The sequence below is a fragment of the Falco cherrug genome, chromosome 7, assembly GCF_023634085.1.
Source record: "Falco cherrug isolate bFalChe1 chromosome 7, bFalChe1.pri, whole genome shotgun sequence".
NCBI lineage: Eukaryota > Metazoa > Chordata > Aves > Falconiformes > Falconidae > Falco > Falco cherrug.
The window spans coordinates 43351559-43376941 of NC_073703.1; the positions used below are offsets into that span (position 1 = coordinate 43351559).

The 25383-nt window shown below is 36.7% G+C and overlaps 1 protein-coding gene across 2 annotated transcripts in view; it reads left to right on the plus strand.

The window, feature by feature from the left end:
- Positions 1-25383, plus strand: part of NRDE2 (NRDE-2, necessary for RNA interference, domain containing) — a 30484-nt gene extending 5101 nt beyond the window's left edge. Inside the window, exons 2-14 of one of the 2 annotated variants that reach the window (XM_055717169.1) lie at positions 2417-2525; positions 4524-4751; positions 6729-6878; positions 8378-8834; positions 9027-9429; positions 13074-13207; positions 15197-15317; positions 17302-17480; positions 18172-18558; positions 19585-20507; positions 22707-22845; positions 23824-23895; positions 24554-25383. In XM_055717169.1, coding sequence (XP_055573144.1) covers positions 2417-2525; positions 4524-4751; positions 6729-6878; positions 8378-8834; positions 9027-9429; positions 13074-13207; positions 15197-15317; positions 17302-17480; positions 18172-18558; positions 19585-20507; positions 22707-22845; positions 23824-23895; positions 24554-24679 — 3428 coding nt within the window. In that variant the 3' untranslated portion in view covers positions 24680-25383. The remainder of the gene's footprint in view (positions 1-2416; positions 2526-4523; positions 4752-6728; positions 6879-8377; positions 8835-9026; positions 9430-13073; positions 13208-15196; positions 15318-17301; positions 17481-18171; positions 18559-19584; positions 20508-22706; positions 22846-23823; positions 23896-24553) is intronic. The other variant, XM_055717170.1, reaches the window with a different exon arrangement.

The following is a 25383-nucleotide window of genomic DNA, read 5'->3' on the forward strand; positions in this document are numbered from 1 at the left end:
TCTGAATCTGTTTGTTAAAGGAAGACCAGAGTGTGACCAGCAGAAAGACATTGTAGGGTTGCAGTTTGTTCCCACCTTCTTTTACACCGTATATTCATTACCAAAATGAGCAGAAATAATTGAATATAAGGAAGATAATTTTAAAAATCAATATCACAAATAATAAATATATGTCAAATCCTGCAGCATTTGGTATACTGCATGACATATATTGAATAACTCCAATTTGATTATGCAGTTATCAGGTGTATGCATTTATTTAACTCCTCTGTGTTTTAAGTAATATAATGTTTACAGAATTATCCATGAGAAACATGTTGGGTTATTTCATGGAAAATACATAATACAGTTTTTCTAAGTAATTCCAATTTTAGGTTGGTTCTTAATACATCTCTTACAGGATTGAAATAAGACATTAAGGTACTGTTAAAAACACTGTTCCCCAGCAGGGGAAATAATTATTTTGATGTTGTTTGGATATTATCCAGCATAAATCTTTCTCCTTTAAGCTCACTGAAGAGTTTGGAAGAATGCTTTGTGGTAGATTGAGTTTTAGAATCATACACACCTACCTAAAACGAAGACGTTTCTGCCAGGGTGGATTAATTTATATGAAATAGTAGATTTTTATCATATTTTAAATAGGCAAGTAAGGATTGTGGTTTTAAGGTTTCAGTTTTTGTTCTAATTTTACATTAATACATCTTAAGTATTTTCCTGAAAGGGAGAAAAAAACACTGTTATGTTGATTTGCACCGAAGTAGGGTGGTGTATTTGCCTTAGGTTTGGTGATTCTGATTGCCAGGCAGGAAGTTACAATAATATGCATATATATTATACAGCTGAATTTTTTTTTCAGTCTGTCCTACATTTTGGTGAGCTGGGAAATGGTGTGTAGCAGTGTTCTGCAGCGTATTGGTTGGGATGCTTATGGGAAGTGTGTTTTGGTCCTGACAATGTCATGAATTGTTGGTTCTCCTCTGCACAGTTGTGGAGGTTCAAGATGAACCAGGGAAGGTGACTATCCCTACAGGGCCTTTGGTCTTTGGTAGCAGGGGCAGTCTCTTGGGAAACACACGCTGGAGGTTTGCTTCATTGTATGTAGTTCTTGATGAGGTAAATTTAGGTTAACAAACTGTTTTGCAGCCTACTCCATTTTAAATCCTCTTGTGGACAACATTTGAGGGATAAGAGAGAGAAGAAAGAATTTTGGTAGGAAGAGCTATTTCTGAAAGAAACACTTAAGAAGGTGGAGAGGTGTATGGCTTGGCAGGCAATTAGTTCATGCTATTTAAGGATTAGAGGTCAGTGTGGACAAAAGCACAGACACAGGAGTGTGACAGGAAGAATGCTGAGGCAAAAATGATTGTAAACAGCATGGAGAACAGACAGACCAAATTTAATGTTCCTTTTGTTGTTATCTCCTGTGGTCTGGCACTGAAGAGACTGCTGTTAAATTCTGTGCTAATGCGAAGTAACATTTGTTGTTTAGGTTAGAAAACTTCATGTACTTGAAAGAATTCTAGAAATGAAATTTATGACAATAGTTATAGAAGTTTCAATATCAGTAAAATCTTGGCAAAAAATTCCCCTTCCTCATACTGTCAGTATCTGATCTTATCCAATGACTGAAATGGCTGAGGTCTAGATGCGGAATGATTAATGCTGACTAATATATCAAAACTAACATAATTTAGCTTTTTTTCACACTACTTATAAGCCTAATGGTATTTTGGTGGTTAGAGAGCTGAGAATCCAGTGACAAATTTTGACCTTGTATAAAACGCTTGAGTATTCTTACCAGTAATGGGTGTTGGTATCAATAAAATAGTGTTAAAAATATTTTCCATACAGTGAGTAAATGCATTTTTGCAAGTTTACCTAAGTTGCATTACATTAACTACACCTTTCATTTAATTATGTCCTGCTATAATTTTTTCAGTTTTGCTTGTTGAATATGTAAATACCTGTATTGTATATAGTGATTATAATTATTTAATAATATAAATATATGAAGATACACTAGAAAATCTTCTTACACACATAACATGTAATATATATGTAGTTAGAATTTTTATGTGGTAAAAATTAATATTAGCTTTGGGGTTTTTAAATTATATAACAATTTATGAAACATATTATCTGCTTTCAATATTAAATTGTAAGTATTATTATATAGTTTCAAGCCTAGATTTATGTCAGGGGAAGATTCTATCTCCTAAATATTTTACCTCTTTACAGCCTAGTGTTCTGCTAAATGGAAATCGCATGGACTGCTTTCCAGTATGCTCAGTTATTACACATGACTTAGTGACATTTGCTGTGAATTTAGCTGTCGGCTGACTAAATTAACCCCCAACTTTAAAAAGCACAGCAAGCTGATTTGTATTGATCTCACACTTTTCTTTACCTGCAGAGTTGGACTGGCTTAGTAACCCAAGCTTCTCTACAGAAGATGCACTATTACTGCATCAGCGCACTGCAGAAGCTGTAAACCTCAGTCCTGAAAAATCACCACTAATAAGGTAGAATATGCTTCAGTATCTTTTAAAATAGCCTCTTTCTTTTGTTCTGCTTATCTTTTTTTATATGAGACCAAAATCAAGAGCTTTTAGGGCTGCTTTTCATTCCACTGTTCAGTATTTAAAAAGGCCTGAACTGAGTCATATATAAAAGTATGAATAATGCTTCCATGTCCTTTAACTTAAAGTAATGAGAAATTATACTTATGCAATTACATTCCCATTTTCTTCTTCTCACAGCTACATTTAAATCATTGTTATTTTGGAACTGGAAGGGAACTGAGTGGTCATGAGTCTTCATTAGCTTTTAAATGTCCTAAGTGACCCTTGAAATAATTTAAAGATTAAGCATCATCTTTGTGATTTCTCTGTGAAAACCAGCTCAATCAACCATTTCACAGCTAAGTTTTTTACTTTTTAAAAACTAGTTGAAGATGTGAATTAATGAAATACTACATGTATCAAGTTGTGTGGCTGTGTAGAACATGCTGATCACTGAAGTGGGTGATTATATTCTTTTATAAAAATGAGCTTTAAGCAGCCACATTTGCTGAAGAGCTAGTTTTAATACCTTCACTAGAATAGTTGCTGTACTCGGCATATAATCACTGTAACTAGCACTTAATAATGAATGGAATCAAGTTGCAGTTGCCAAGTTAAAAAACTTAGTCGCTTTTAATTTGATACAAGCTCCTGTTTTAGGATATCTATTGATGACAGAGAATGTCTATAACAAGCACAGCTGAATACATCTTTCTTATACTTATTCTTCCATTTATGTGCATTGTGCGATGAAAATGCCATCACTGTTCTGTTTATCAGTCATACGCTATATTTCTGCTTATATTTCTTCAGATCTTTTCAGGACTTTAATGTCATAAAACTGACGAATTTACAAATTACCATTCAGATAGAATTACATAGCAAACTCACCATATTTAATTAATCTTCAAAAAAGAATTTGTCAAAAGATAGTCTACAGAGATGTTTGATCTTTTTGCCTACTACTAGGGTACGTTTTCAGTTCAGTAAAAACTAATTACTCCAACATAGTTGGTGTTTTTTGGGGGGTTGTTCTGTATGTTTCTTTTAAAGGCCTGCTAATGGTTCTCTCATGGCTTCTCTTTTCTTAGTGCCCTTCAATAAATTGAGTAAGGGTTTTTTTTGAGGTACCTTGTTTCTGAAATGCTACATTTTCTTCTATTGACATTAGGAATACTAAGACTTGTCATTCCTTTCTTCGATTAGAAAGATTCCAGAAAAACTGTTTAAATGGAGCTTTTGCTTTAATTAAGGATTAGAGAAGACCTCTGTGATTTCAGTTGATTATTAAGTATCAGCGTATATGTAGTATGTACAATGATATACATGTGTTTTGACAAAACCATCTGTCCCTTGTGTGATCTCTCAGCAAGTCGGTTGTCTGTTGGATGTAGTTTGTTACTGCGTTATGTTATATGGTAACATTTATTCAGTAGTCATCAAAAATCGTTCCTTGACTGGTGAGGTTTGAATTTCTGATCAGAAGTGATTTTAAAAGTGTGCTTTTGATAATTATTATGTAAATCATAAAGAAACAAGGAAAAAAACCTGCAGACTTTTTTCTTTTGCAGGTCACCTTGAAAGATTTCTTATCCTTTTAGCTTGACCTAAGTTGTCTTAGCAAAGTTATGAAACTTTATCAGCTCAGTCCTCTTTTTTAATTTGGTGATGGTAACAGATGGATATTTATACAGATCACACATCAAAATGCCTTTGACAATTATAATTTTTAAGACTGGTTGTCATTAATTCCAGCAGCTGAAAAGACATAGTTGCCATTTAATGCAGATTTGTATCACTTCCATGGTATGTGTTGCTGCTAACTCTCTTCTCCAAAAATTCAGGGAGAATAAAAGTAAAGGGTAAAATTTTTCTAAACTTTCTCATAGTGGTATTTCTTTACAGTTTTACTACTTGGATATATAGGTGTATATATAAATATATATACTTGTTTCCAAGCAGGACTACTTCAAGGTCAGAGTTGTCAGAGGAAAGTGATACAGATGAGACTCTGAAACAGTCAAGTAAGAAAAGAAAAAAGAAAAAGAAAAAACATCACCACTATAAGAGGGCAAAAAAGAAAACCAAAGGGGACTCCAGTAACAGTGAATCAGACCTGGACACCAAGTACATCAAGGACAAAACCACAGGAAGTGGGAGAAATAACGAAAAGGAAGCAGCAGCAAAGTATGTATTTATTAATACTATGCAAGATGTGAATTCATTGTGTTCTTGTACTTGTTTCTTCAACCGCAGGAATTAAATTCTTACTGCTTGTGGGTCATTTTTTTTTTTTTCTAAGCTGTATATGAGTAAACCTGCATTCAAAGCAATGAAAATTGAATTAGAACCACTTTTTTATTCATACCTGAAAAACTGACTAAAATATTCTGTGAAGTACTGTTCTGCAGAACAAAGCATGGGATGGCAGTAATGAAATACATTCTAAATGACATGTAGATACTTATGTTGAGTTTTTGTAAGTATCTTGTTTCCTTTCATGGATCTTCTTTTGGGAGAGTTTGAAGAGGGATTGCATGTTCTTAATTAGTGCAAAAGTCAATATATAGCTGTATTTGCCTTGTAAAACAACTTCCTCCTCACAGACTTAATGTTTCCTTTTTTTCATATTAAGACAAAGTTTGTTGTATGATTTAACATTTCTTTTATGTCCAGCCATTTATTGCTGTATGCTGTGTTGCTTTGTACTTCTTGCTCATGGTACATCTAGATGGGTATTTAAACAATTGAAACTGTTTTGCTAGAAATTTTTTGTTAATTCCCAGAGCCTTAAATTACTGTGTAATTAGTGGATATATAATTTTTTATGCAACAAGAAAATAGGCACGTGTGACTAGCATGATTTTTGAGCAGTAAAAGAGGTCCTGTGAACACACTGAGTGTTCAAATTTGCCATACCTAGCTGTGCTTTCCTCAGTCTGATAGGTTTTGGTCATTTCATTCAAAGTGGCCCAATCTAACTGGCTGCGTAAGTCAGCTTTCCCTGTTTCTCATAATGTTTGCTAGTTTGAGCAGCCAGTTTGCCTCTCTGATTCCCTAGTTCCTGTTTTTCCTTTAGCATCAGCAGCTCTGGCTTTTAATTCACAGCATTGCAGCTGCTTCTGGGGACAGAGTGAGGATTTGGTGACATTGAGGAATTGTTCTCACAGCTAGGGGTAGTCCAGGCAGTCCTTGAGTTTACCTCAGTTTACTACTTTTCCCAAGGCAAATTAATCAGGAGCTGAGAGCACAGGCTTGTGGGCATGTGTCTGTGCCAAGGGTTTTTAACATTGTTTCCCCATGGAAAATCATTGGGATGCCAAGACCATTCTGCTCTGCCCAGTCACTCTAGTCTTTGCTGGAAGGGTGTCTGGGCTGGATGGAAAGGATTTATGTGCTGAACCTGGTTTATCTGCTGTTTGCTAGGCTGGCCCAACCAGCCAGTGCTTTGCCCAAATGAAAAGGCTGAAGTTCTTTCAGGATGTCTGGTTTTACTTCTTTCCATAAATTGTTGATACTGAGAGAATACTGAGTTTTCAGGAGACTGTTTTTGAAACCTGAACCACAAAATTGCTGTAAATGCAATAGATCTTGTGAAATTTTAGAAAGCTTCTCAAGACTATAAAACCCGTTTACTGAGTTACATATTTGTGAATTCAGATTGGAAGTTCATAGTTGTCTACAGTTCAAAGGCAGGTGGCAATTTTCACTTAAGTTCATCTGTATAACTGTAATCCACAAACATCTTTGTGTGCTGTTTTATGAAATGCGTGGGTATAATTACAGCTAGTCAACACAATCCTCTTAGAAATTATCCTCTTTTCTTAATTGTAGCATCTTAGTAAGACAGAAGTAAATTATGGAAGTAGTAATATATGGCTTTTAGACTGTTTGCCAAGCAATTGATTGGCTATTACCTTTCATAATCATAAATCCAGTTTTTGGAAGTGCAAGAAATGTTTGTGTTTTGTTTTGATGGTCCTATTAGTGTATTTCTAGTTGTTTTCCCAAGTGTGTGACTGACTTTGCAATAATGGATCATGTACCATGACTCTGCATTTCTTTAGTTCATAGTAATTTAATTTACTCAGTGTTTCCTGGATTTTGTAAATACTGAATATGTGGACAAATGCTTAGAATAAATACACTACTTCTTTTCTGCAGTCCAGATAAGAAAACACCAAATCTTACCAGCAGTCGCTTGCTTTGGCTTGATGATATCCAGGCTTTCACAGCAGAAACCTTCAGAATAGACAAGAAACCAGACCCTGCAAACTGGGCCTACAAATCCCTGTATCGAGGGGACATAGCAAGGTACAATGTCTTGATTTCTATTGGTATTCCAGCTATCATGGAGTCACTGTCTCAGGATTCATTAACTTGAGTCTGGCCATGACGTTTTTATGTAGAAGGTGGGAAGATAAGGTAACTGAATAGTTTACTTCAAAACTTGACTTTGCATTAGGCGTAAATATTTTAAAAGGTGAAAGTTGGCATGAAACAAGGGGCATAAATTGCATGATTTTCTTTAACAACACTCTGTGTAGTAGGCTGTAGGCATGTGAACTTGTAGGACTGCCATCTGGAGGTGACAGCATGGGGCAGATTCAAAAGTATGATTTTGAGCTCAGAAATCCCAAGTTCTGTTACAGGTCGTCTTTGGGCAAGTGTCTCTTTTGCGCTCTCTTTATTGTTCTGTTTCTGTGTCTGAAAGGGAAATGAAGGTACCGATTATTTCATACTTGATTTGTGAAGAGGTTCACTTACTTGAGTAGTTTGATGTCCTTGCAAAACAATGTACAGGTACTTTCTTAGCAAACAGGTTCTGTGTTAGATGACCCAGACATTGTACCAAAGGTTATCCATCTTATGCATTGCTACGTTTCAAATGAGTATGAATGACATTGCATATTCAAAATCCTTAGCGGGTTACTGATACTTACTGTGGTGACCCTTCAGGACATTTCCCTGCATTAATGGAGAAGCTCATCTAAAGGAGCCTACACTGGGCTCGTGCATTATGTGTGTACACTCATTCTTGATGTTCTCAAGGAAAATTCTATATAGAAAAATACTATATAGAGGAAGTAAGGAAGGAGGATTTATGGGTTTTATTTTTGTAGTGTATATACCTTTGCAGTAAAATTGCCTGGTTACAATCCATTCCAATTTTCTGCCACCTTTGGATTGTCAGCTATTGTTTGAGAGGCAAAATGTTATTTTAGCATTGCACATCACTATGTTTGCCACTGAAACGATATTATTGGTAATATTTTAAGATGGTATTTTCCTTTCTTAATCCGTAAGATTATTGTGGTCTTTATGAACCTCATCTCTTCTTCCTCTCCACCCCCTGCCCACTTCTTGGCATATCAACTGGACAGAGGCTTAGGGATACAGAAAGACAGTACCAGACTGAACTACTGGTGTCTGATTTTGTTTTTTTTCAGTTTGAAATAATCTAATCTAAATAGCTTTAAATAATGCGGTCTGTTGTTCTTTCTCCAGGTTTGTCTACATGGCTTAAAATGATAGGAGGAAAAAACCCTTTCTTCTGCTGAGTATGACAGATATTGTTGAACTCAAAGGAAGCTTAGTATGATAATAAAAGTTGTGTTGGCACTGAAAAAATATATAAATTAAAGTCTTCAATAAGGAGAAAGTTACCAAGTTCTTTACACTTTTGAAGGTCTATGCATACATTACTTGGGTCAATTTGAATTAAAGTACTTCTTCCATACTTTCTTTCAAAAAGGAGGTACCTTTTCTAACATGTATTTTAGGAGATACTTAATTGTATTTTTCCTTCTAAGATACAAAAGGAGAGGAGAGTCCTGTCTTGGCATAGATGCAAAGAAACAGTGTATAACTTGGGACAGTTCTGCATCAAAAAGGAAGCAGTTACAGAGGCGACCTGAGCGCTACTTCACAAAGAACAATGTGAAGATGCTGAACACAGATGGGATTCTTGTTTGCAGTAAAAGTTCTTCATCTGACCCAGCTGCTTTCGTACCAGTTTTCCAAATGGAAGCTGAGGATCCTTCTGACACAACAGAGGTAAATCCTCTTGGGATTTATGATCCATCAACTACAGTGTGGCTACAAGGGAATGGGAGCAAGAGTACAGAGCCTGTAAATGCGCAGCAAGCAGTTCAAGAGCCTGTGATAAACATGAACTCCATTCTAATGACAAAAGTGGAAGAACATAACAAGAAAGTCAGAGAAAACCCAAGAGATATTAATGCTTGGATGGAATTTGTTTCTTTTCAGGTATGTGTTCTGACAGATCTGGTTGCTTGTAAGAAATACATGAACATTATATTGTAATTTAATTTGTTTAGGAGTGTGTATCTTCTGTTGGTGAAGAGTGAGCTCTTAATTCATCTTCACATGTGCCAGCATTTTTCTTGTGATTTTAGTGACGATTCTTCCTCATGTAATGATTTTTCTTTTTGTTTTAAGGATGAATTAATGAGAGGACCTAGCCCTTATGCCAGTAAGGGAGAGCAGGAAGTAAGAAGAAAATCACTGAAGTTAATCTTGGAAAAGAAACTGGCTATTTTAGAGAGGGCAATTGAAAGCAATCCAAGTAATGTTGATCTGAAACTTGCTAGGCTGAAGATTTGCGCAGAATTCTGGGAACCACCAGCTTTGATCAAAGAATGGCAGAAGCTAATTTTCTTACATCCCAATAATCCGGAGTTGTGGAAGAAATATCTACTGTTCTGTCAAAGTCAGTTCACTACCTTTTCTGTTTCAAAAATCAATAGTCTCTATGGAAAGTGTTTGACTACACTGGCAGCTGTACAGGATGGCAGCATGGTATCACACCCTCTACTGCCTGGCACAGAAGAAGCTATGCTGGGTAAGATTCTGTTTCATGTTATGGTCAGAACGGTCTTCATAGGAGTTGAATACATTCTCTGTAATAAGAGACTTCCCCATGTATTACAGGAAGATTTTATTTTTTTTAAAATGCCTGACATTCTGATTTCTTAGCTGAGAATTAAAGCAGATATTCCAACCAAATATGGATATAGCAGATGCTTTTCTTCCCCAGGAGAGTTTGTGATATAATATCCAGTAAAGTCTAATGTGCTGAGCGGTTTTATAGTACAATGTCAAGGCTGGAGAATTGCAGCCAGCAGTTGAGATGTGCTTTTCTCTTTGAAAAAAAATTATTATTTTTTAAAAAAAGGTTGGCTTGTGAAAGAAACAGTTATATCTTGTTCTAAAGTTTTATAGTTAATTACTTTAATCCAGAGAAGAGAAGGGACATGGGAAGTCTGATGTGAAATTTTGAGCATCCCAGTTCGTAGATGGGGAATTCTGAACTGTAATACCATGTGATCATACCTTTTGTATTTATTATATGCGTTTATCTACCACTTATAATTTATTATATAATTATTCCTGGAAGGGAAGCTAGTCAGATGGTTAGGATGCTAGACTGGATCCAGGGAAGAAACAAGTTCATGCTCAGTTCTGCCATGGGCTTTAAATTTATCTGGAGCTAAATGACTTAACCTATCTCATCTCAATTTTGCTTCTCTACCTCAGGGGGTCATTGTGATTATTAATCTATGAATACACTGAGGAGGCAGAAATATTAGTGTCACCAGGAATATGTTTGGGGTTTTTTTCCCTTTTAAAATTTGTTTTATATTTAGAGGAGACTATTATAAAGTGGTCTGCATTTCTTCATGTGTGGCGTAGTCCAAGGAACCTCTGTTTGTACCCAAGTCCTGTAAGTGCTGTTTGAGCAATGATGCTATCTGTTATGCAATAGCCAGTCTTAGATTAAGAAATTAATTTCAGGTGGTCATATCTGTTATGGTCTTGGGTTGATTTATCTTGGATTAGGCAGTGATAAAAGTGCTGTAAAGGAAAAAACCTGTGCTGGCAGGTGGATATTGTTGTGCTTGATGGCTTCTAATTGCTTCAACTGTTTCTGTTTTCTAACACAGTCACTTTGTATGCTAACTACAAGGAATGATTCTCAGGACAAATGTTTTATTCAGCATCTCTCTTTTTTTTTTTTTTTTTTTTTTTTTTTTTTTCCTAACAGAAAGGTTATTCTTTCATTTTGTTTCCCTGCACAGAACGTTTTTTGACTCATTAAATACCGTTTGTGAACTGTTAATGAGAAGTTTAGTTTAATAGAGTTAAACTTTATTTAGTTAATTATATTAAATTGACTGACGTTTTTCAAAATACTTGTTTGCTGGCAATGTCTATAGACAGGTTAAAATGAAAATGAACTCAACTTCATTTGTGTTCCTGTTTGACTCTTAATGTCTTGTTTTTCTGTATTAAGACTGTAGTGATTTGTTTATGAATGCAGTTGGGGGTTTTGTTGTTCGGTTTGGTATTTTGTTTGTTTGGGTTTTTTTCCCCCCGCTTTGGAATTCAAACAATAGGAGTGGAGAAATTTCCAGTGGGGAGACTTCTTGATCGGAGATTATTATTTTTTTTTAGTGACTCAAATACCTATTCTTGGGCTGAATTTGAACTGTCAGTGTACTTATTAGGAAGATTACCAAATTGTTCGTTAATATAAATATGCAAAGAGTTTCACAAATTAATTATGAGGTGAGTAGCAGTGTAGGAATATGGTAGGCTTGTATCTTCAACCTTTGACCTTTGCTAACCACGAAGTATGAGCTAATTTTAAATATTGGTGGACTGTGCCATCTAGTGTTCAATTCAGTATGCAGTACTATCTGCTTGGAAATGGGTGTGTGTTTTTTAAAACATGACATTTAAGTAACCAGGTAAGAATTGATTTAAAATTGTACATAACTTTTTACTTTTTGAGGTAATTCATAGTGTTTTAAATTTACTAGGAACTGTTAGTGTAAAGCAGATGAAGGTAAACATTCTCAAATTTTGTTGTGGAAAGAGTCCTGTTTTTCAAATTATACCTACTGGTTGGGGAGAAACATCCTAAAAAAACGGTCAGTTCAGCTGCAGAAATGGCTTACCATCATGGACTAAATTAAATATGTATTCATGCTGTTTTCAGCTTTTACCACAAAGAAAATGCTGATCTTTGCATTTCTTCAAATATCTTGGGGGTTTTTTTTCAGCATGCAGAAAATCTTATGCTATAATTTATTTTTGGCTCCAGTTTGGCAGCAAGTCCTGATGAGACATTCTCTACATTCAGACTATTTAAATCAAAGTTCATCTGTCTGAAGCTGAGAGGCTAGGAAAGGACATCTTTTTCAGTGTCCTTTGGACACAGTGCCCGAGTTGGTTAAAATAGTTAAGAAGATTCTGTTATATACTTAATCATACTTGTGGTGTTTAAATATCTTCAGAAATCTTAGAGTCTTTGTTATCAGAAACAGTCGCTGACTTTGCAGGAAAATCTGCTAAAATGTCTAGTTTGCATGTTCTAGCTGAATTCAAATTTTTATGTACACACATCTGATTTAAATTTGAATAAAAGTTAAAGGGATTAAATCATTTGTCATCTTTTAGTTTTAAAAAAATAAGGTGATCATTAGAAACAATTGCTGCTAACCAATATTACTATATGTATGTATCTAGACAATTAAACATTTTGACTGTTTTAACTCTCCAAAGCCAATGCGTTTGGTGAAGAAACAATAGTTTTTGAAGAACTGTTTTTAAAACTATTGATGAATTATTTAAGTCTTGATTTATGGGTTTGGGGTGGTTTTGCAAGCCAATCAAAATTTTGATTTAAAGCAATTTGGGGTTTGAGCAGCCTATTGTGTTAACTCTTGAGTGTAATTTGGAGTGATGGAGTATCTCTGAAGTCCTTGAACTGCCTGCTAATAGAGGTGTTTACAATACCTGTTATTTTCCCAGCTCTTTCATTTAAGACTCTTGTTGGAAACACATGAATAGAAAAATGGGCTTTGCTTCCCTTTTTAAGTTGAAACTTGGGGCTAAGTGTGCAGTAGGGATGTGGCAGTGATTACAGAAATAATTTGTTGGAGAGCAAGGAATAGGACTCTACTTTCAAGCAGTAATACTTTGATGTAAAGAGCAGACTTCTCTTAACTGAGTTCTTAAGCAAAGGAGAAGAAAATGGGAATGACAGTTGGAAATAAAATGGTATATTTTCAACATATTACCAGTGTAACTGTCATGCAGAAATTGTTGTAATCACTTACTGTGTGAATCATAATAATGCCCAGCATCTTCAAAGAGGACTGTGGCCCACTCTGACAGGTGTTGGATAAACTGAAGTTGGGACTATTGTGTATAACTCTTACTCATCAACAAGGACAATGCCTGTATGACATGAATAAAAAATCATCTCTTTGACACATTTAAAGTGGGAGGTCTTAAAGTTAATTAAAACAATTCTGACATACATTTATGCTAGTTATTTGCTGTGTTTTGGATTTTGATACTGTTATGTATCAAAACCATTCTCTATAGCACTTGTGTGTGTCATATTTGGGCTGTAGCAAAAATACTGTGCAAAAAATTTATTTGAAATATTAAAATGTTATCTTCTTTACTTTACAGCTATATTTATTCAGCAGTGCCACTTTCTGAGACAGGCTGGCCACTCCGAGAAAGCAGTGTCTCTGTTTCAGGCTCTGATTGACTTCACCTTCTTTAAACCTGACAGTGTAAAAGATCTGCCAACAAGGGGACAGGTAGCAATTTCTGTTTAAATGGGTGTATGTCCTTGTGAATTACAGAGAATGCTGTAACAAAAGAATGTTGGTAAATTTTTAAGGACATAGGGAAATATTTTGAGTCGCAGTGTTCTTTGTGGTTCTTCAAGGTGATGCTTGCATTGGAAAAATGCTTGTGGGCCCTCTGGAACTACATGCTAAATGGCTGCCTCTACTGTATATAATAAAGTGTGATAACCAGTCGTTTTGTATCTTCTTTCTTGCTAATCAGAAATGAAAAAAAAAATAATCTGGCTGACCAATATCTGTGTCTAGTTAGCATTTCCCTTACTTCTTTTCCCCAAAACTACTGCTGTTTTGTTACTCTTGATGGAGAAAGCTGATAGAACCTACAGTTGCTTTCTGTTCTTGACAGTTCTTGCAAGCATTTCTTAGGTTCTTAGCTACCTGTTTTCAGTAGTTCTTTGATGGCTACATTAGGAACACCTTCATGCTTTAAAGTATCTTTTATTTGGCCCATGAGATTCCATTCAGCTATTTCTGTTGAAGTACTAAATCACTTTTTCTCTTGATTTTCTCAGGATAATGTTGGGTTCGCACCCCAATAATAATCAGTACATTAATATTTACAGCGGGCTGTTGCCAGTGTAGCATCATCCTACTAAATTTCTGGGAGGTGCTTCCTTTTTAGGGGGGGGTGGGGGTGGCGCACCAGTTAGGCAGCTGGGCTACCACAGAGGACAGAAATTGAATTTTCTTCTATTACCTCACCACCTTCTCCAGCAATCACTACTGATGCTCCATTGTTTTGGTCTCTTTATTAATGGTATTACCCACCAATGGAGCAGTCTTGTAGTTTAAATAATAATGGTGTCCTCTTAAAGAGCCAAAAGGTTAGAGTTAAATCACAATTACCAGTTTGAGACATTTGTTGTGGTTACACAGATAAAGCTCAAGTTATACAACACTGCAAGATTATCTGTAGTGTTTAAAAACTCATAAGAAACCAGGATGAAAAGGAACATCAATTTAAAAGGACAGTGTTTAAGTTGGAAAGTGCAGTTCTTGAAATAGGAAAATGCCAGATTTACAGCTGATTGCATATTGCCCTCTTACAGAAGTGTTATGACTCAGTCTTGAATTACTTGTTTCCATACTGTTTTCACAGTTCACTTTCTCACTTGGAGCAAAGAATAAATCTATGAGGAGCAGAATTAGATTTTGCAGTTGCTCTAAGCTCTGCATTTTCTGATATGTTGATGCTTGATTTTTCTTAGAGTAAATTTTTTTGTTAATACTTGTATGAAGTCACATCTCAGTGTCCAAGGTTTGGTACACAGCAGAAGCATATAATAGGACAGAGTCATTAGAGCAAAGTATCCACAAAGCAGGGGAGGAATTGATGAATCTCAAGATGATGGATTGCATGCAGGCAGTGACAGAGTCAATGATTCACTGGAAAATGCCCTGAAGTTGTTGACCACCCTGAAACCTGAGAAATGAAAGGCCTTACAGATCTTTTCCTCTTGTCCTCAGTCCAGTCATATTTATGTCAAACTGTAGCATTTTGATTTGACCATAGGTGTATGATTGTCTGAATTATCATTCCATTAGCCAAATTCTTCGTAGTCTCATGGAAGATAGGGAAAATGAGAGATTTCATTTCTGAAAGCCACACTTTGGGGACTTTGGATCCTTATCCTTGAAAGATCTGTATTAGGGCATTTGGCACACAAGTCTTCTGCTTTCTTTAAAGCCCAATACCTTTTAAAAGCAACCTGTCTTCATGATTGATGACAGTCCTGCTGTGTCATAGGCATAACTGAAGTACTCAGTCGTTCCTGCTGATTCTTAAGCAGCATCGAACAAAGTCTTGAGGTACAGAAGTTGCACCCAGATATGTGATTGTAGGGTCTGGAAAATCTAAGTTGACCCAAGCAGTGTCTGTACAACAGCAAAAATGATTTTTCTCTGTTTTGTTTTGGTTGCCCCTGCCCAAAACAACAGGTGGAATTCTTTGAACCCTTTTGGGATAGCGGGGAACCACGAATTGGAGAAAAAGGAGCAAGAGGCTGGAAAGCATGGATGCACCAACAAGAAAAGGGTGGCTGGATTGCTCTTAAGCCCGGTATGCCTATGTCGATATGTGTAGTTGTATGTCTATGTGTTCTTCTAAACATTTTGATTAGAATGATACAAGCTGTTTGTTCTTATGTTTTTGCATAGGCGTTTTAAAAAATACTTAGCGAGATTAAGGTAAAGTGTATCACACTTCACAAGGAAAAGCATGTGTTGAGTATTCTATGTATGATATTGTTTATGGAATATTGTTGTCCTTCCTAGGGATAAGAATTAAGGAACAGGGTATATCCTCCACTCTGTGCGGAGACTGAAGGTGTGAGTACTTGGTTGAGACCCATGCCCATCTAAGGAAGCTACTTCCCTTAACACCCTTTCATCAGACTGGTAGACCAGGTGGGGTTATAGTGTTAGATGATAGTTGCCTCAAGGTTTCCTAGCTTAATGATACCATTTCTAGAATCAGGTTTCAGTTTCTTGTAGCAAATACATAGTAGAAACAGGAGGGAAATCTTTCTTTCTCTTTGTGATGCAGAAAACAGAGGAATTGTATCCTCACTTGGCTGGAGTGCTTCTGGGTGAGCAGGGACGCAGAAAATGCCTCCCTGTGCTTATTCCCACCTTGTCTTCTGGTCTGCAGTGCTCACCGGGACTTCCTCAGACAGATGTATCTTGAAGGGAAGCAGGGGGCTGGAATGTATCTGACCAGAGATGAGCTGTCTCTGCTTTTGCTGTTCCTGCTGCAGTAGCAACTCTAATGAAGCAAGTTTGGCTCAGCTTTTAGTAAACGAGGGAACTGAAAAATGATCCTGTGCTTTCCTTGTCCCTGGATTAAGATGGAGTTTCCTTGCCCCTTATGGCTTTGACCATTTTGTCCACAAATTGAGAAGATTCAGTACAGAGAAGATGACCACTGTTGGTCTTGGGCAGGTCCAGCATGTATCAGTGCTTATCCCCATGTGTGTCAAGTCCAAAAGTTCAGGTACAATCTGTAATCAAGTGTAGTCTCTGAAACTGTCAATTTCTTTCAAACTTTGGTTAGATTTTGGAAATACTGTCATTTTTCATAGAGTTGCTAACTAAAGGAGGAGCTCTAGAATATAAAAAATAGAGAGTGAAAGTCTTGCCATCACCTGTTTGTTTTACCTCAAATTTAAGAACTGGGAGTGGGAGTGTTTCACCTAGTTAATTGTAAATGTCAGGATTAAAAATTTGAAGGTGGCATAGAAATGGCCTGGTTTTGTACTCCAAAAAATAGTACAGGTAACCATAAACTTTGAGGACCTTTTTTTTTCCCAACAAGAAATAAAAAATATCTGAAAAATCTCTACAAGCTTTCCCTTAGCTTACAGGTGCTTGTCAGTTTCAGCACAGTTAATACATCGCACAGGAAAAATACATTAATTGTGTCTAATAGTCCAGAAGGTTCATCATAAAAGTGGGATGTGGTTAAGCACTTCCTTTTGTGTGTGTTTAACTACATTGGTTGTTTCAATTGCACCTTAATTAAAATACTAAAAATACCAGGTATTTTAAAGCAACATTGTCAAGCTTGGTTTGCGATGTTTAATATTATAGTACTACTTTTTACTTCCAGTGTTTTTTTCAAAATGTTTTATGCATGTGAGTATTCATAGAGCACATTTGAGATTGTATGCCCAGGTATGAAGTAAAGAACCTCTGTTGCACAAAAAGGTGACTGATTCTTGGCTGTTGCTTGTAAACCGCTTTTGATAAAAGCGGTCCACAGCCTGTCAGTGGTTTATTTTCTCCTCTGTGAGAAAGTTTGAGTGATGACACTGATTCATTGGTTCAGAAAGTCTGGAAACCTCCTACTCTTACAGAGTTGGTGTCAAAACCCAGAACTGTGATGTGGAAATTTTCAGCTCTGTCTTGTGTCTGTTTTATTAACACTTTATTTGTTTACATTTTTAAAGCAGTTAAATTGTATGTTGAGTCTGGCCTCTGGATTTGGTGGATTAATTTTTCTATAATGATTTTATGTGGGGGTTTGTGTCTTGATTTGGTTTTAGATGACGATGACGATGATGAAGAGATAGATGAGGATCAAGAAATAAAGGATAAAACTCTCCCAAAGTGGCATATTTGGTTGGATGTGGAGTATTCTCGTGAAGCAAGGCATTGGTTACCTTGGAGGCCAGACAAAACCAAAAAGGAAATGGAAGAAGATTGTGAAGATCCAGAAAGACAGGTCACTGTGATATAATAAAGCAAGGGGACATGATAAGACGAGTTATCATTTCCTTTGAATTTATTGCTAATGTGTATTTTAGAGGAGTAATACTTTTCTTTCTTCGGAAAAAATATTATTTTCTTTGTTTGGAATTCAAAATTTACCTGAGGTTTTGTGCTGAGACTTCTGAAATATATGGGAAGCTCATGGTAAACTTTGGAAAGGGCTGTAGGCAAATAGTCTGTCTTTGCTGTTTTGTGATTTCTTTCATCTGTATGTGGAAATGTGACAGAAATCTGTGTTTAAGAAGATATATGCATTAAACAAACAAATGTTTTGTTGCCTTCAAGTCAGGTGGATTTTTTTTCCTTCTTGGGAGATAGGTCAAAACAGACATTGATTTTTTTAAATAAAAATATCTTAGAATGGCCTAAGCAATAATATCTTCCAGACCTTTATTGTGTAAGTTTTCTGTGGAGGTCTTTGGTACTCGTGGGCAAAGAGATCTTGATAGCAAATTTACAGTCTGACTGGAAGAGCACATTGCTTAACTTGTCTGTTTTTAATTTGAATGACTGTTACCATTTAAATAGTAATTATAAATATTTATTGACTTAAAAAGGTTCTCTAATTACATAAATTACAGGTGTGCTGGTTTTATTTGATTGCATAAATTAATGGAGTTTGTTTTAATTTGGTTTTTTTTTAGGTATTATTTGATGATCTTGGACCATCTTTAATCCAGCTTTCTAATCCAGATCTTCAGCGTCAACTACTCTACTCATTTTTGCAATTCCTGGGAGTTCCATGTACAAGTAAACTCTTCCCTTCCAACCTCTATATTGCCATGGATGAAAATAACATCTTTGAGAGTGTGCTTTCTGATGAAAAGCCACTGACTTCTGTTGAATTTCCACTTTCTGGATTCAACAGTATTGGTCATATGGACACAATGCTACGAGGGAGACATCACATAGGCCACTATAAAGAAGGAGAGGAGTTCATACAGAATGTTTTTCATGTTCTATTCCTGCTATTTTCAGGAAAGGAAAAATCCAACCTGTCCATTTGTTGGTTACAGTATGAAATATCTAAGGTAATGAGGAATCTGCATATAATCACTTTTTTGATATGTGGCTTTCTTGTGTATTAATGTTTATATTGACTTTAAATATTGATGAAAATCAAGTCTTGTAGAACTAAGTATTCACATCAGGAAATGCCGGTAAAGATTGCACTGGGAGTAAAAACCCCCAAAACAAACAAAACCACCCCTTTTCTTCAGTATATGTTACAGTGGCATACATGTAGCAAAACATTTTTTGCCGTTTTGGATTAATGTTATATGATACATTGTATGCCAGACAGGAATGCATGCAAGTGATTTTCTACATGGCAAAGTGAGTCAGCTAGGTGCTTTCACCAAACTATTCTACTAAGTGCATAATACTCAATACTATGATAAGAGCATCTTACCAAGAAACTACATCCTATACAAGTTACATTTGTAGTGTTGTTGAAGGAAGTAGCACTTTATCACTTGAATACGGATCTGTTTAGGTAAAAATGCCCACAGGAGGATGAGAGTCCAGGTTGTCTTCCTAACGCTTCAGGAAGTTTAGTATTGTGTTTCCTTACAGAGAAGTTCCCTGTCTCTTACCCAAACTCTACCTGGCCAGAAGATGTGTGATTTTCCCACCCCATGTGCAGATTTGTCTGTCAGCACATTCGTCATTGTGAAAAGCTGCTTGGTGGTTTAATTGTACTAGTCATAAATTGTGTCTGGCCAGACAAGTTAGTTAATTTTCCTTTTCTCAACCATTACAGGTTAGTAGCACTTTATTTGAGCAGTTGGCCCTTTAAAAGAGTGAAATTTGATATTAATGGCAGAGGCAGGAGAGTGAGAATTCTCTGTAATTTGGCTGTGTTCAGGGGACTTGACAACAAGCAGTTGTGACAATTTACAGCACTCAGTAGCAACAGATAAGACTGTGGTGAAATATGGAACCATACAAAAACAAACACAGTAATGAAATTAAAAAATGCTGTGAGGTATGGTGGGTTTTTTTCCCTTATTTCTCCCACTCCTCTCAAAATTTGTTCTGTTTTTTCTCCCCTGCAGGTAGTTCAGTGTCTCCAAGCGAAAAAGAAGAAGAAGCTGAAAGCACAAGGGAGGAAGAGCAAAAAGTTGGCCAAGAATCTCCTTAAAGCACCTGACAACCGAAACCACCTTTCTCTCTGGAAATTGTATGCCTACCTGGAATGGCTGCTTGGTAACATTGACGATGCCAGGAAGGTATTTGACACAGCTCTTTGCACAGCAGGGACAGAAGGATTGAAGAGTCCCCAAATCTGCAGCCTCAGTCTGCTTTATGCTCAGCTGGAAGTTGAACTACTAGAAAGTATAGAAGGAGCTGTTATGTCACGTGCTGTTCATATATTGACCAAATTGGCTGAAAGTGGACCATATGTGCCATATAGTGGACAAGTGTTAGCTGTAAATGTCTTGAAAGCTCGTAAAACATATGAGCATGCACTGCAAGATTATTTAAGTAAACCACCAGTTTCTGATCAGGTTGGTGATGCTAATCAGCTGGTTAACTTGGTTGGTTGTTACGCACTGTTCCAGTATTTGACTGTTGGGATTGATGCTGCAGTATTAATATATGCACAGACTTCGGAAAAACTTGAAGCTCTTGGTCCACAGAAATGTGAAAATACTGGAGAGAATTTTGGCATTCGAAATTTTTCCACTGCTCTTGAAGCTGTCACACTGCTGCATACAAATTTGCTCAGATTCCACATGAAAATTAGTGTTTATCCTTTGAATCCTCTGCGAGAGGCACTAACAGAGGCTCTGAAACGGTATCCTAGCAACCGGTCCCTTTGGAGGTCATATATCCATATCCAAAGGAAGTCTCACAGTGCTAGCAAAGCACGAAGATTTTTTGATGGTGTCACAAGGTCTACTAACTCTTTAGAGCCATGGCTGTTTGCAATCCAAGCAGAGCAAATGAGAAAAAAACTCATTGAGAATGTCCAGAGGTAATATCTTGCAGCTCTTTATGATTATGCTTTTTTTAATCTGTCTAATCACTTAATAGAGGAGAGAAAATGCTATCATAGTTCTCATTTTGTGGATGAAGAGGCTGTAGTTAGGGAAGGTTATTTGTTCAAGACTGAATGGTGAGTCAGTGGCAAAATCTGGAACAGAATTAAAGATCTAGGTGATAGTCTTACGTCCTTTCTACTGGATCAGATTGTGTGTTGCTTTGTGTTTACTTACTTGGTACTGACATCAAGATGGTACGCATTTGAGTCGTTTTTAAATAGCTAAGAGTTGCCTTAGATGGCCAGGGTGGACACTGTGAGCTTAGAAACTGCTGCATTTTAATACTACAGCAATAAGGAGTGTAATACGGAGCTACGCTGCAGTTCCTGACTGAGCTCACTGCCCTGCTTTACTCCTGGATCACGGAATACAGTTGTGGCAGATCTGTTTCCATAGTGAGTACTTGAGAGCTTGGTTTTCATATGGGTCTGTTGCTAGGTAGAAGAGGCTGGAAATTTCCCGAATCACAGTGTGGTTTGGGCTCCGCTCCTGGGAAAGGAGAAAAGGACAGGATATGTGGGGAACTGAAGGTTCATTCTTAAAGCTTAATCTCGAACTGTTGTCTACCCATTGCTTGGAACTACCTCTCCTACATCTCTCTAATAACATTGGTGGCTTCGTTCTTTGTGTCTGCACATAGCAACAGAGATTTCTAGGAAATGTTATCTGGAAGCTTTACATAGCTGTAAGCTTATAATATTCATGCTTGATGAAATTACAGAATGATCACTATACTTTAAAATGACAGTGCGCCCACTGCTTTGATTGCCACAGTCTGGCAACAGGCATGCATACATGACAGTGACATTCCTGAGCTGTCAGTATACTTCATCCTAAATTGTAATAAGAATTCTACAGCCACCAAATATAAAGGAGGATTATAATTTGATTTACTGTTAATTACAGACTGACACTATGATATGGTTCATTATTGTTAGTGGAAACTGATGTTAAAATTCCAGAATGATGATTTCCTCTGTGACATTCCAGATTGTTCTCCGCCAGCATAGCCTTTCTTATAGGTTGTATTTGTACAGAGACAAGTTGGATGTTGCAAGAGCAGAGTTGTACTACTACCACACAGACATAAATGGCCTGTCACGCATAAAACACTAAAACTAGTGGTTTATGATGTTGTGAAAAACTAAGAAAATATCTGTACTATGTGTGAGTACTTCCTATTTTGTTTTGGTGCGTGGAATTCCTTTAAAGAAATGAACGTGAAGGGTAAAGCAGTAGTGTGTATGTTAGTGTGAGGTACAGTGCTCCCTGCTGATGTCTGACTCTGTGCAGGGTAGATTACATAGTTTTCCCTCATGGCAAAGGTTAAGATGAGAAGAACTATGACCTCAAAGACCCTTGGAAAAAGAGGCAAATTGGGAGCAAGTGTTGAGGTTGAGTGGAACAAGCTGGCAGGCCAAGAGAGTGCACACCAACAGAAGTGATACTGCTGTGAGTGCTCCAGGCTGTTTCATCAAGCTCAAGCATCAAAAATAAGCCAGTCTGTATCAGCTGTACATGAAAATCAATGCTTCGGTGAAAAATACATGCCTGCTTTTGTGTTATGCCTGGAACTTAGGGGATTTGAATCTCTGGGTGAAAAAGAAAGTTACTACTGTAATCGTGGTTGAGGTACAGAGCCTTGACCTGAGACCAACATAATGGTCTTACAAAGGTGATGGGTAAATGTGAACAGGCTTGCCTGGGCACCAGGAGGCGGCTTGCTGACCTAGACTTGGATTTAGTTTGAGCTGCTGTGGCAAGTCTGGAATGATACGCAGTCTTGAATGAAGATTAAGATCGGTGTTTTAAGATCGTATGATAGTGGTGGATTATTGTACTCCTGTTGGACAGGATTGGTTTTTTACATGCCAAAAGAAATTTCACAAAAATACCTCGTTTCTGGTTTTTTTAACTGATTTTTTTCCTGTATAGAAATGTGTTGATTAGATTAACAAGTGCTGAAAGTCTGGTTTATAACATTCAGAGTTTGTAGCATGAAATGCAAAAACCTGGCTATATACAGTGCTATGTGAACAGGGACAGCACATTGATTTTTACCCTCTCTTACCTGGATGTGGTCCTTTAGCTTGGGTTTAAGGGTTTGTGGTTTCTTTTTTCCTCTGTTACAGGGCAGATGTTGGTGAAATACATTCTACGATTCCTGAAACTGGGTTAACAAATCGGATTGTAGCTCTATTTGAACACGCAGTTCAGAGTGAAAATGGTACCCATTGTCCACTGCTGTGGAGAATGTATTTGAACTTTCTGGTAAGAAGACTGTCAGGTTTTTTGATTTGTTTTTACCGTATTTGGAATTTCTCATGAACACAGCTGCAGTACTAAATGCTGCCATACCTCTGTGATTTGCAAGGTGATATATTTGAATTGTAATGCTGCTTACTGCTGGGAATATTAAGGTAAATGTAGATTAGATGGAGTAATAGCTTCTGACAGTTTGGTGTTAGTATAGATGCAGGCAAGTTATTGTGGCTGCCATCTTACGTAGATTAAAAATATGTCATAAGATGTCAATAGATGCATTTGACCCAGCATTAGTCACAATATAAAGGTAAGTGGGCAGGGGAGCAAAATTCAAGAAAAGAGGAAAGAAATTGTAGGGACTTAGGATTTTATTATTGTTATGTAAGTAAAATCAGCACAGATTACGTGTGTTTATGCTTTAGACCTACTTCAGGGTTCTGTAAGGAAATTACAAGGACTTTGATATTTTGGTCAAATCTAGATCCTGATTTTGTGTAACTTTACAGAACCACAGAATGGTTGAGGTTGGAAGAGACCTTTGGAGATCATCTTGCTCAACCCCACTGTTCAAGCAGGGCCACCCACAGCCAGTTGTCCATGATGATGTCTAGATAGCTTTTGGATATCTCTAAGGATGGAGACTCCGTAACTCCAGGCAACCTGTACCCCTTGCAGTATTGTTGTCAAATACAGGCAAAGGCAGTGACTTTAATTGAAATACTCAACAGAGGCTCTTTCTGGTAGTCTTTGTTCCATTATTTGTAGGACAAGTAAAGTCCTGACACTCCTTAAAGACATCTCAATTACATTGAAGAGTGTAACCAGTGTCACCAGTCAAATTGCATAGCTACCACAATATATAGTAATAAGGATTCCTTAGCAGAAGTGCTGAGTTTTCCAGCAGTAACTTCTTTGTCTCAGAGATAACCATTTTATTATTTCAGCTATTACTGCATTGAAGTATGAACATTTTTTTTCTCACAGACTTCACTAGGAAAAAAGGAAAAAAGTAGAGGATTGTTTTATAAAGCACTTCAAAACTGTCCTTGGGCAAAGGTAAGCATAGAATAGAAACCTGTCATCATACTCTTAATTCTTGGAGTTCTGTATTTGGGGGGAAAAAAAAGTTAGACTTTAGTAGTTGTCATGATTTCTATGCAATTGAAATGAGAGATTTCTGAATGAGAAATACTGTAAGATTTTCTGCAAGTAAAATGGAAACGGAAAAAAAAATAGTGGTCAGTGGTGTTTGCTTTTCAGAACAGAAAGATGTTGCGTTGCATTGCATGAGGCAAGGAGATAAATTCCTGTCTGTGTCATCTAGAAGTGATTGTGTCTTTTAGACTTTTATCATGAGCATGGTAGTAGCAAAAATATATAGGCAAATAAAAATGTGTTTAGTTAATAGTACAAGAAATTGCTCAGGAACACCTGCAATTCCTCAGGTAACATCTGTATATGCTGCAAATGCTCCAGCACCCCTTGACCTATGTTTTATCTTTTTGAATAAAATTATTTAGTGGGAGTTGGAAAAGATTTGATTAAACATTACATTGCTGTCACTGTAGAAGTACTAATTTGGTTTGTATTGTATTAGAGAAATGTACGATACTTACGTTCTTGCTATAGAGTTTTTCTGCATATCTACGTACTTTATACTGTTTCTTGCTATGATGGAGAGATGGCACAGAAAGTGTTCTCATTGTCTTTCTAGGTGCTCTACATGGATGCAGTAGAGTACTTCCCTGATCATCTGCAAGAGACGCTTGATCTAATGACTGAAAAAGAATTGAGAGTGCGGGTACCTGTGGAAGAGCTGGATCTACTATTAGAGGTTTAAAAGACTGTAGAAGAGTGGCGAAAGTACAGAAGGTAGTTCTGAAGCAAAGTTAGACCTGTCTCTTTTCAAACAGGAGCTCTGTTGAGAATTGGGTACTATGTACTTTTTTTTAAAGCTTTTATATAAATTGCTGTCAAAATGGAGTTCTGCTAGCTGCAAGTATTCTGGAATAAAGTACTGCATTTTGCCCACAAAAATGCATCCATTTCTTTGAAGTATTGCTGGCTGCTACAGGAGGATACCCTCTTAGAAGGAGCCTCCTGTTGAATGTTGCCCACATTTCTTATTCTGTTGTTTGAAATTACATTCCCTAGAGTTCAGCAGGAATTCAGTACGTGCCAGCTATGGTTTGGTGAGCAGCACAGGAAATAAACATCTGCCAGATGGATGCTCCACTGTTCTCCACTTGGCAGGCTTCAGTAATTTCCTTCAGCTTGGTATGTGTGTGTGTGTATATGTAACTACCAAGTCAAACAGCTGTTAAATCTGTACAAGCAGTTACATTTGTACATATACTGTTAGTAAAAGCTAAGTCTTTGCTTAAGCAGGCACCTGTTTTGGACTTGTATGTTTTAACAGATGACCATTTTAATATAAATATTTATGAGAAATATACCTGAATATTTGAAAATTCAAAAGGAACTTGAATTATTTCTTAATTTAATAGAACTGTGAGTGTATTAAAAATGAAAGTGTATCTATAA